We start from the raw sequence: 12,841 nt of genomic DNA, 5'->3' as shown, positions 1-12,841 counted from the left end.
ACTCATGCCTAACACGCTAAGTATCCTAGTATATTGCGTTATGGACCCAAAAAATTTATGAGTAACAAACGTCAAAACACAAAAATTAAATGAGAACAGGATATTCTGTTGCGATATACACATGAGCTAAAGGCGGCAAAAACATCGTTTGTACCGAACGATTATTCCAAAAACCACTGATACAATTATAAAGAGAAAGATTCAACGTGAAAATGATACATGAGCTTTCTATCTCTATTATTTTTTCACCACACGATACATGCAGATCGCATAAATGCCATTTTATAGAACAAAATTCCGCTATGGCAATAACGAACATCGTTAACTCCATACGTATCGAATTTTTGACAAAACACAATTGTGATACGTGGAGAATTCAAATCGAGACCCTCCTTATGAAGAACGACTCGTGGCTGTCAATGGTGACATTTCCAAATCAATTGTAACTGGCACGGGCGACACTCTTGCTGTATTCCAAGCAGCCTTCAACGCTTGGATGGTTCAGGGTAGAAAGGCAAACTCAGACCTGATTTTATCGATGAGTAATCAGAGCAACTTAAATACTTGCGAAATCTTCAAAGAAGTGTAGGATAAGCTTAAATCGGTATACGTATCACAAAGACTAATGAGAAAGGCCATTCTTTTGGAACAGCTACTTTTAGAGAGAATGCAAAGGTGATGATATCAGAGATTATTTATCAAAATTTATGGATATAGTCGATAAGTTAAATACCTTAGAAATAGATATCAAATAGATTATTTACTGTCACTAATGCTTCTTCACAGCTTGCCCAGTAGTTTTGATAATTTCTGTTGCGCTATCAAATCACGAGATAATTTATCTGACATAGAAGCTCACATAATAAAAATCATCGAGGAACACGATAGCCAAGTCCATAAGGAAAGTGAATCCAGCGCCTTATTCTCTAAGCAACAACGAACCAGAAAAAAGAGTAAGTGGCACGAGTATGAATAAACTAACAAGGACGAAACTTTATCTAAACCACCTGCAAAGTACAAATGCGGCTACTGCAAGAGAAAGGGACATAAGACCGAGGACTGCTACCACAAATTAAAGTCGAAATGCTGATACCACAGAGGAGCTGTTTTATGTAAATGAAAATGCGACCGCGGAATCGACATATAACGCTTCAGATCTAAAATGATGTAACTATTGATAGCGATTGCACGTCACATCTCTGTAAGTAGTCCGCCCTATTCAAGAAACTCACAAAAAATCGACAGTGGCGTAAATCTGGCAAGCGATGCTACTGCATCGGCAACTGCCAAAAATGATGTGTGAATAATTTTTTCTAATGGTAAGCAAGACAAGTCTATTACTTTACAAAATACATTTTATGTACCAACATTGCGCACAAATCTTTTATCTGTCGCTAAAATCGTTGATAAGAAACACCAGGTTTTGTTTATCGAGAATCAAACTTACATACAAGACCTATCCGGAAATGTAAAAATAACAGCAGATGTGGGTAACCTCTTCTACATCTTGCATGACGGACATGACACTGCCCAGTGAGAAATTATATTTCGAATCAATATCGATTTGACATCGAAAACATTTTGTCAAAATTATATCAATTTAAAGGTCGATTTTGATTCGATCGCGTCCACGATTTCGAATACTTATTGATACTAAAAAATTTATCTTTCTCATATTTACGAGTATATATTCGCCATGTGCGAGAGTGCACCGCGCGGAAAAATTCGAGTGAGAGTTCGGCGCACGGCTGGTATGATGCACGACAGTAAAGAGAACTCAGTTTCTTTGCAATTTAACAAAAGAATTTCTTTAATATATTCAGTTACAAAGTCAAAAAATATAATTAATTAAATATTAGATTAACAGAATATTAAATGCGGTCACCTTTTCCAAATTGAGTTTGGAATCGCGGTGATGGAAAATCTCGGCGATTTTCCTCGGCACTTCTCGAAAGATTCGGTTTATAGCGATTTCACTAAACGGTTAGCACGGCGATTTTACGAAGCGAGATTATGACTCTAAGAACTCTAAGAACTTTTTGGAAGTAAGAAGGAGGACGGCGAGATCGAAGCATTTATTGCTTTCGGCCTGAGCTTTCCCTTTTGGGAAAAATCCAATAAAAATTTGCCACAATCGTAATTATTACGTGGCATTAGGTGTACAGAATTGATTGGCGCTTTGAATTCTTTTCTAGCGACGTTCAACGTAACAGTCATGCGCGGCAGAAAATCCGTGCGTGGGATTGGTGACAGCGCGTGACGTATTCGTCGGAGCGCGGCGCTCGCGTGCGCGAATTGAATCGTTCTAGAACTTTCGATTGTCCGTTGCCGGTAACGACAGCTTGTTTGCGTGTAACGAATTGTTTTTAAAAAGAACAAAGAACGATGAATTCGATGATTTTAACGAGGATTAAGATCATGCTCGAGATGAAATCACGAGCTCAATTTATGCATGCGTTCAATGACAACTAATGTCGGTCGACTGAAAGAATTCTTGCCTTTCTTTCGAATTACCGATCTCGAACATCCCGCCTCGTCATCTCCGTGACGATATGTGTATAAGGTTACGTATAGAGATTACAAAAAAAAACAGTAAACGCGAAAACACAACAAGCGATACAATACAATGAATTCGTGGAAGAACTTGAACCGTAAACGAGAGTTATATGACAAATAACATTGAAAGAATGATTCACGAAAATACGCGCGATCAATTCAAGCTCTTCTTTACATTTGTCGCATTAGCGTGCGAGATAAACGCATTAGCCTCTTCTGGCAATAAAACTAATTTGACCAAAGGACGAGTTAATTCGAATGAGGCGGTTTTGACTGTGACCACCCGCACTACGCCGTCGTCTCCAGGATGTAGCTGCGTGATTCGCGCCAGAGGCCACTTATTTGGCGGCGAGAGCTCGGAGCGAATGATGCATAGCGATCCAAGGCGTGGTGGTAAAGCGTCCTTGGTCCATTTCGGTCTGGTAGCCAGAGTGTGTAAGTACACGCGTGACCATCTCTGCCAGAAGTGGTCTCGCATTCGCTGAATAAGTTGCCACCTGGAAAGCAAATTCTCCTGTTCGTCCGACAAGGACGGCTCAGGAATGGCCAGCAGTGGTGCCCTGATGAGCAGGTGACCTGGTGTCAGAGCCGTGAGGTCGTCGGAGTCGTCTGAGAGTGCATACATGGGCCTTGAGTTCAGGCATGCCTCCACTTGTGCGAGCAGGGTGCTCATTTCCTCGAAGGTGAGCCTGGTTTCGCCGATGGTTCGGCGCAGGTGATACTTAGCCGATTTCATGGCCGCCTCCCAGAGTCCACCAAAATGAGGTGCCGAAGGAGGATTGAAATGCCAATGGATCCCCTCCGATGTAGCTACGTGTGCGATCTTTTGTCCTTCTGCCGAGGAGGCTCGAAGCATCTCTCGAAGTTGCCGGTCGGCGCCCAAAAAATTGGTGCCGCAATCAGAGTATATGTCCGAGTACAGTCCTCGGCGAGATGTGAATCGACGGAGAGCAGCCAGGAAGGCGTCGGTGGTGTAAGCTGAAACAGCCTCGAGATGAACGGCCTTGGAGCTAAAACAAATAAATACGGCGATGAACGCTTTGTGAGCGCTGTGCCCACGTCCTTTGCTCGTCCTGATGAAGATAGGCCCGGCGTAGTCGATGCCCACGTGAAGAAATGGTCGTGCCGGCGTCACTCTCCCTGGAGGAAGGTTCCCCATTTTTGGTTGCGGAGTGACAGCCCTCCACCGAGTGCAGATTACGCACTGGTGCAGCCATCGCTTGACCACTACTCGACCTTGTGGAATCCAGAAGCGGAGGCGAAGCAATCCCAGGGTCATCTGAACTCCTCCGTGGAGAGTACGACGATGGTAGGCTTCCACTAGCAGGCGAGTGAGCCATGACCTTGGAGGCACGATGATCGGATGTCGCTCGTCGAACGACAGCGCTGCGTGCTTGAGGCGCCCTCCAACTCGCAGAACTCCGTTTTCGTCTATGTACGGGCTGAGGGTTCGCAGATGGCTGGATCTGGCAAGATCGCGTTTGTTTTCGAGCGCAATCATCTCCTCCGGATAATGACGTGACTGCACTAAGCGAATCCATTGAAGGAGAGCTGCGTCGAGTTCGGCTGGGAGAAGCGCTGACCCTTGGAGCTCATTCTCCACGGATCCGACTGAGAGACTGCGGTGACGCCAACGCAAGCACCAGGAAGTCACTCTGAGCAACTGGTGAAGCGACGAGAATCTGAGCAGTTCTTCCGGCTCGTGGTTGCTCCTGACGACTGCTGCGAGTGTTGTGGCCCGTTGCTCCGGTACGTCCTGGATGGGCTCCAGATTGATGCTTGGCCATTGCGTCGGATTTCCGCACAACCATGCGGGACCCCTCCACCACAAGGGATGGCTGAGGAGCTCGCGTGGTGTTAGTCCCCGGGAGGCACAGTCGGCGGGATTGTCCTTGCCCGGGACGTGACGCCATTGAGCCTCTGGAAGTTGCTGCTGGATTTGTGACACTCTGTTGGCCACATATGTTTTCCAGCGGGAGGCGTAACCTCGAATCCAGTGTAGTGTGACCTTGGAGTCTGACCACAAGATCACTGGCGTTGTTGCTAGGTTTAGCACGGAGCGCGCGTGCACGAGTACACATGAAAGCAAGGCGGCGGCGCAGAGTTCGAGTCGCGGGAGCGAGACCAGTTTGATCGGCGCGACCTTGCTTTTGGCTGTCAATAATAGAGTCTTTGTTTGCTTGTTTGTGGTGATGCGGAGGTACACCACGGCGGCGTAACCTCTTTCGGACGCGTCTGCGAAGCCGTGCAATTCGAGTTGAGAGCTCGTGTCGCCAGTGCCGAGCCAGCGGCCGACTCTGAGCTCCTCAAGCAGTGGAAGTTCTTCCCAGAGTCGCTTCCACTTTTCAGAGATGGTTGACGGCAATGGTGTGTCCCACTCTAGCTGTTGCAGCCAGGCCGACTGAATCAGAATTTTAGCTCGAATGGTTACTGGGGCCAGCCATCCGAGCGGGTCGAAGAGTCGAGCGGTCTCTGACAGCAGACTTCTCTTGGTGAACGCGACGACGGTGCGAGGAGGAACAGAGAAGGCGAATTCGTCCCTGGTTGGATACCAGCGCAATCCCAGCGTTGAGTGGTTCTCTTGTTCCCACGACCGCGAGTCTTTGGTGAGGCAGAACTCAGGCGGAATGTTACGAAGAAGTTCCTGACAGTTGGCGGCCCACTTTCGGAGAGAGAACCCGTCCGCCAGAGGTTGCGGAGCTCGACTTGGAGCGCGATAGCATCGTCTTTATCGTGCGCTCCGGTTACGACATCGTCGACGTAGCAGTCGTGTTGTAAAGCACTCGCGCCTCGAGGAAAACGCGGTCCGTCGTCATCGGCGAGTTGACGCAGCGTGCGAATGGCGAGAAATGGCGCGCAAGCGAGACCGTAAGTGACCGTTTTCAGGGTGAACTCGCGTATCGGTTCGTCGATGCTGTGGCGCCAAAGTATGCACTGATACCTCTGATCGTCGGGGTGCACAAGAATCTGCCGATACATCTTCTCGATGTCGGCCACCAGCGCGTATCGGTGCCACCGCCACCGCAGAAGTACGTTCGCGAGGGGTGGCAGCAGGTTAGCCCCCACCAGCAGATGATTGTTAAGTGACTCACCTGACCTCGTACGCTGCGATCCGTTAAAGACGACCCTCAGTTTGGTCGTGATGCTGGATTCACGAAGGACGCCGTGATGCGGAAGGTAGCACCGATCTTCACTGGAATTTGGAGGTTCTGGCGCCAATTCCATGTGACCTTGGTCCTCGTAATCCTTCAGGAAGGCTCGGTAGAGATCGCCGAATCGTGCGTCTCTTTCACATCGTCGCTCCATGGCGACTAAGAGTCGTTCAGCAGATCTTCTCGTATCGATCAGCGTCGTCGGCGGAGATGCGAAAGGTAGTCGCACGATGTATCGTCCTTCGGCAGTGCGTTGGTGCTGCAGCGCGAAGATGTCCTCGCATAGCTGCTCTTATGGCGTGAATGCGACGGGAGCAGGCACCTCTCGTTCCTGCTCCCAGAAGCGGTGCACAAGGTCGGCCAGCTCATAATCAGCGGTGCACTGAAGCGAGAGGCGTTGTGCTGAGTTGGTTACTTGGTCGCAACCTCCCGATAAGATCCAGCCGAGCAGTGTCTTTTGAGCGATAGGCGCTTGGGGGCCTCCTTTGCGGACATCCTGAAGAATGATTGAGCATACTTCCGTTGAAAAGGACTAATTTTCATTGATTTCTGAAACACTGGACAAGTGTGAGACTCTATGTATTCTCGACTTCCAAATAAATTCCTACAGAATGACTGAACTTATGAGAAGTATAGCTACAGACGGGACTAGATGTACGCAACTCAGTTGATGTTAAATTCTAATCATGGACAGAAGGTGAGATCATTAGTATCGGTCAAATTACATTTTTTGTTAGCTATTAGAAGATTTTTAGATGGAATATACAGTAAGTTTGGCGATTCTTTCACATCATTTTCTTCTTTTTCTGAGATAGTCTTTTTGATAGAAAAGGAAAATTTCTTTCTCGAATTATTCTTTCGTATCTTTAAATTTTTGTTTATCTCGTTTTAGTTATTTTAATTTCTGAAATACTTGTCTTTTCTTTTCTTCATTTTCCTGTTCGTTTTGCGAAATTACTTTTTGGACAAAATTTGCGATTCTTGAGTAGTAGAATATTTAGTAATAGAAATCAAAAAAGTAGGCTGTTTTGAGGATTGAGATTTATAATATTGTCTTATTAGGTGATACAGCAAATCTTTTTGAAAATGATGGAACAGAAGGAGGAGTTAAACTTTTGATTGATGTTCTAGAGTTATCTGAAATTTTCTTCGAAGTAATAGAGTTATTTGAACAGTTCTTGATTCTTTTTTCTTTCTTGCTATTTTAGTTTAAATTATTTTTCGACTCCTTGTCTGATGACTCCGAATCCAAGTAGACTCTTCTTTTTTTTCTCATACCTCTCCCCAATTGCTTATCTGTTTCATAATTCGAATCATTTATGTACTTTTACAAGCATTTGCAACATCAGTATAAGTAACTGCAACAGAAAATAAAATAATGAGTCATAAAAGTATGTTGGTTTATACACAAGATCACCTACAAAAAATATAAAACTTTTAATAACAGAAAATAAACGAAAATTATTTCAATTATGAAGGTATGAGTTTCAAAATAATAAAAAATAGTTTATATTTCTTACATATTAAACATCAATATTTGTACATATTAAATGATTAATATTTTTATTTACATATTTATTTTTTATATAAATAAAAAAAATATAAATTTTTTTTAATATTTAAAAAAGTCATTATATTAAATATATATTTAATGTTTTATGAAATAATAAATTAAATATGTATGTGTGCTATCGAACATATATTAGAATAATTTTTATTTTCTACATTGAATATGAATATAATATAATTAAAGAATAATTAAGTTAAAATTCTTTCTTTAACTTTTCATTAAATAATTCTGTCGAAAGATAAAATCTTTTTTATTCATCACAATTCGAAGATTTTTAGTAACATCGATACATTAATCATAACTAACAAATTAAGTAATAAATAAATTAAAAGATTTCTTTTCATTTTCTATAATTAATAAAAAATGTTAATGTGAGATGTATGTACATATGCATAATGAAACTAAGAGACTGACAATAATATTTGCCTAAAATCTTTTAACTTTGATAAATTTTTCTGACCAATCTAAATTCAACTTTGATTCTTTTTTCATAAAGCTAGATGGATTAAATAGTGGCCAATTAATTTTTGCAATCATTTTGTCATCAATATCTGATATTATCTATTTTTCAAGTCCTATATCATAAAATACATCTTCTGGTTCAGTTCCATCATCACTTAAAAATTTGAACACGATAAACTAAAATAATAAAACAGATATTATATAAATGTTGAAGACAATATGATTCAATGACAATTTTTTTTAATCTTCAACCAACATATCAATAAAAGTCATCAATAAGTAATAAAAATCAAATATCAGTATAAGTTACCCATACAAATAAAAATTATATTTTTCTGATAAAAAACACAGATTTAAGTACATTTTCAAACATTTATGTTATGTTATATATGCAAAGTTATATATCCACAAAACAAGCAGGATGTGTTAAAAAAGAATATAATGTAAAATTTTGATATAAACCCCCTCATTCCTGATTTCTTTATAGTTTTCATCTAGAAAAATTATCTTCTTGGATAGAAATGTAACTTAAATGTCAAAATAAAACTAATCGACAAATAAAAACAAAAATATTCATGTAACACATATAAATATTCATATAACACATATAAATATTCATATACACATATAACATGCAAAATATTATTTAGAAAAAATATTATTTAGAATAGTCGCAGAAGAAAATTACACTTACAGTTCTTAATTACTTACAGAAAAAGTAATAGGCCTGTATAAGGATCTACTTGAATAAGGGTATACTATGCAACAGAAGCACACACACACATAAGCATCACCATCATGCATGAGCTAGCATTTAATTTGAGTGAAAGGAAAACATTGTCTTTCCATGTTCTGATTTGAAACTTTGATAATTCCAAGATAAGAAGAAGGTAAAGGATATTTGTACACATCCACAGCAATAAAAAAAGAAAATGAAATAAAGTATATTTCACCTTGTGCTTCCACAATATTTTGAAGAATTGCAACAATATTATTACACGTTTTAAAATATGAATCTTTCTCATTACATTGAAATATAAATATATGTTATTAATATGGATTCTCGTGAACTGAGTCCTATCCGTTTCATTGATTTGAATATGCTCTTTAGGTCTTCAAGAAAGCTCAACTAAATTTTCTCCATTCTCTAACACAACATTAATCTTCCCTTTCTCCAAATCACGAAAAGCTGCTTGTTTCAAAGGTTTGTAATCAGATCGCAATGATGCTTTGATGGATTGTAATTTGTTCTCAAACTGGAATACGCTGAAGTCATCCAACTTTCCATGAATTTTCATTGGCAAGATGACACAACGAGTGTATATTGTAAACAACAAATTTCTGTTCATAAATAGCAGCGGAGTGGGAAACAAATGTCCTTAATAATTCATTAGCATAGTCACAATAAATTTTCATCAAAGATGGACTGCTCAAAATGTAAATTGCACAGTGCAAAAGTAAAAAATGTTTGTAAACTTCATCTGCCACAGAATCTCTAAAGATCAATATTCCATCATATAGCAATATCCGTTCTATTCCTTTGTAAAAAGGAAGATCTTCTAAGATCCTTGGCGGTCTATTGAAATCTCAAGGGCAAGAATCTTTTAGTATCAACAATTTACGAGATATATTTTTTTATTGTATTGCGGTGTAACTTCCAGGGACCGTTCTATTTTTTCCAAGCAAGAATTAAGCGTTTAAAAACACTAAGGTAAACTAAATGAAGACTATTCCAACGGAACTGGGAAACTAAGCCAGTTCCAATTACTTCCAATCGTGAACCAATCGCTTATGTGATGATAAGGTTGCTCCTGATTAAAGAAGAACTGATCTGTTCTGAGAACTTCATCAAGTTGTAAATAAATCATCCTATTATCAATATATTCTCCAATTACTTTACATTTCTCACAAGCACAATAACCATCTTCAATGCAGCATTTAACTTTAGATCGAGCAGACGCATCCAAAATATAATGTCTAATTGAGAATCTGTAACTCGTACCATTTCGTACATATCCATTTAAAACAGTCACCTCTGTCACAAAATCATTGAGCAAATCATCCATAACTTTATTTTCTTTAAAAATGGCTATAATAAATGGTTCATTTTTTGATCTTACAAGTTTTCCAAAGATGGGCCAAAATTTTTTGAACTACTTTTAAACAAAGGGAAACCATCAATGTTGATATCAATTAAAATTTTATTAATTTGTAGATATTCCTCCAAATTCATTAAGTCTAAATTAAAAGCAATTCCTTTATACCACAGTTCACCTCCATTAACTTGATTTATATCAATTTGATTTGGAGTTTGTAAGAGTGTCTTGTAACTACGTGGTACATTAGAAAACACATGATGCAATTTTGCAAGTAAAGAATTAAGCTTCCGCATTGACATAATACTTCCTTCCTGAATCCATTCACGCAAAATTCGAACGATATACTGGTTTCTTTCATTTTTGTTAGCAAACTAAGTAAACGTTCTTCCTCTTCATCACTGTTACTGTTACTTTCAGAATTATTTGACTCATGAGAGCTTGAATATTCATCAGAACTATGATATTGTTACTATTATTTGATTCATTATTGTCATTTATGTCCATTATGTTTTCAGACTCAACTTCATTACTCAAATCTCTCTCATGTAAAATATTAAAGTTTTCACTTCCCTCTTCTATTCCTAAATTTATACTATTATCGTTATTCTGATAATCACTGCTGTCATCATCTTGATTTGAATCGCTTTGATTGTATCGGTTATTTACAATAGACATTAAATCTAAACGAATTTGTTTAGCAGCCTTCTCCACTCTACGATTCATAATTCGTTTGAATAGGTGTTTGATTGGATGTTTATCTTCAAACATAATAAATATAAACATATAATAACATATAACAAAATATAAATAATTTGTTTAACTGAAAAATCGTTTTTACTAATGATTATTCGAGAAGAAATGAATACAGAAATTCTAGTTTGTCAGTTTTCGGATTTGTCTGTGATACACACGATCGAATATACTTATTCAATCTATATCTATACGAATAAAGCTAAAATATTACACAGGCCGAATATCCTCGCGATGTATACATAAATTTCTGTATTGATTTCCCTGAGGCATCTTATTAACCGTATTGTTGTTATGAATCCAATATCAACCACAAATTAGAACAGCGTAATTGTCAACACATTTGATTGAATACAGTCCTATTAATTTGTAATTGAATTAATAACTGTAAGTTTTATTATACTATATAGGATGTATCTTAAATTCTCAGCAATTCTCCTCTACGACTTTTTACAAGCATCAATTAATAAATTAACCTCAATTTTATAATCCTATATTATTTGAGATATTTTGTAATGAAATATAGACAAAAATATTTTATACAAGCAGTATATAAATTATACTTACAGGTCTCTCATGATGTTGGATATCGATCAAATGAATGAACAATATACTGAACCCACTCTTTCTGCAATCACAAAAACTACAAATCTAACTTAACATGTGCTAATAACCGCAAGTCTCCGCGATATATATATATATATACACACACACATATATATATATATATATATGTATACATTGCCGCGTTAATAAATATATATATATAACAAAGACTGCTTCTCAAAAAATTGCTTAAAAAAACTAAGGTATTATATTAGGTGGGAATGTGCATCCGCCATATATTGGCTCCTGGCCTGGCATCCTCGGAATACAGTCTTTACGACATCTTTGCTTGGCTGGAATCTTCCCGCACTGATTAGGAGTCAATATGGCGGATGCACATTCCTGTATAATAATAATACCCTAAAAAAAAATTTTCTGGTCAGTGACAATTTGTACTTTAATTTATTTGAAAAAATCTGATAAATATTTAATCATTATATCGACTGATAATGATTAAAATTTTATCAGGTTTCTTTTTATAAATTAAAAGTACCAAATGTCACTGGCCAGAAACTTTTACCATTGTACATACAGTTGAAAATATAATTATTTCAACGTCGAAAAGAAATCGAAATTTTTAAAGCCATCGATGTTTCAATGAGATGCGCCATATGCATGCATCGCGTCGATGTATTTTGATGGTATTGATATCGATTTGATATTAGCTTTCTCACTGGGTATATGTATTATCTCAATGAACAAATCGAACGATATGAAAGAATGGCATCGAAGGTTAAGTAGTCTTAATTGAAGAGACATGCTAATCATGCAGAATAAAAAGATGGTCTTAAATTTGAAGCAAACGACATACTTCCTGAATGCAACACTTGCGCCATAGATAATGAATCTCCCATTTCTGAAAGGTGGAAAGCGTACATCCTGTCCGCTCGAAATTGTGCATACGGATCTGTGGACTCATGCGAACTGAATTGCAGGGAGGTTATATTCTCACATTCATGGACGATTATTACAGCCGCTGGAGAAGTTTATTTTCTCAAAAACAAGTCAGGATTAGTATAAAGTTCTTGGAGTACAAAAATTATGTCAAGATTCAAACCGGAAAAAGAATCAAAATGCTTCAGATAAGGAAAAGAAATTCTGTAATGTGATTATGGATAACATGCTCAAACAATTCAGGATTTGACGTCCACACCTTATACGCCTTAGCAAAACGGCATCGCAGAACGTAAAAACAGAACATTCATCAAATCTGCACAGTGTATGATAAATGAATCGGGACTTCCAAAATCTTTTTGGTCCGAGGCAGTAGACCACAGCAAATCATATAAGAAATCGCTGCGTGACAAGAATCCTGGATAAGAAGACTCCTTACGAAATGTGAACACGCAAGCGTCCGAATGTCAGTTACTTGCAAAAGTTTGGCGTCAAAGCGTACATTTTGGATAAAGCTTCGAACAAGGAAAAGTTCACACCGAGAGACGTCGGGAAGTTTCATACTATTCTGAGACGTCCAAAGTATATCGTGTATGGATACCGTAAAATCTGTATTTCCAGAGATGTAAAATTCTCGAATGAATTCGGAATTAAAAAGGATCCGCAAATATTGGAGGCAATCCAAGAAGTCGAGACACCGAAAAAGGAGCACAGGTTTCAGGGAACCTAAAAATTCAACGGTACAAAGAGAC

The 12,841-nt window shown here is 38.6% G+C and overlaps 2 protein-coding genes and 1 pseudogene across 5 annotated transcripts in view; 1 reads left to right on the top strand and 2 right to left on the bottom strand.

The window, feature by feature from the left end:
- The window catches only part of LOC105143257 (odorant receptor 9a), an 83,823-nt gene that overhangs the window by 50,992 nt on the left and 19,990 nt on the right, over positions 1 to 12,841 (top strand). The window lies entirely within an intron of this gene.
- LOC147908374 (uncharacterized) lies at positions 4,977 to 11,266 on the bottom strand. The gene is made up of 2 exons (XM_087410811.1): positions 11,157 to 11,266; positions 4,977 to 7,066 (listed from the first exon to the last, which is right to left on the bottom strand). Exon 2 carries the CDS (start codon positions 5,860 to 5,862, stop codon positions 4,984 to 4,986), a length of 879 nt encoding a protein of 292 aa, XP_087266937.1. The 5' UTR covers positions 5,863 to 7,066; positions 11,157 to 11,266; the 3' UTR covers positions 4,977 to 4,983.
- LOC147908375 (uncharacterized) lies at positions 6,653 to 9,806 on the bottom strand (annotated as a pseudogene).

Source organism: Acromyrmex echinatior, chromosome 10 (assembly GCF_024713525.1).
Source record: "Acromyrmex echinatior isolate Ae372 chromosome 10, ASM2471352v2, whole genome shotgun sequence".
NCBI lineage: Eukaryota > Metazoa > Arthropoda > Insecta > Hymenoptera > Formicidae > Acromyrmex > Acromyrmex echinatior.
The sequence above is the reverse complement of the archived record's forward strand: the minus strand, read 5'-3'. Positions and strand labels throughout refer to the sequence as shown.

Excerpts from the sequence above, each read along its gene's own strand:
- LOC147908374 (XM_087410811.1), bottom strand. The coding sequence starts at position 5,862 with ATGGAGCGACGATGTGAAAGAGACGCACGATTCGGCGATCTCTACCGA.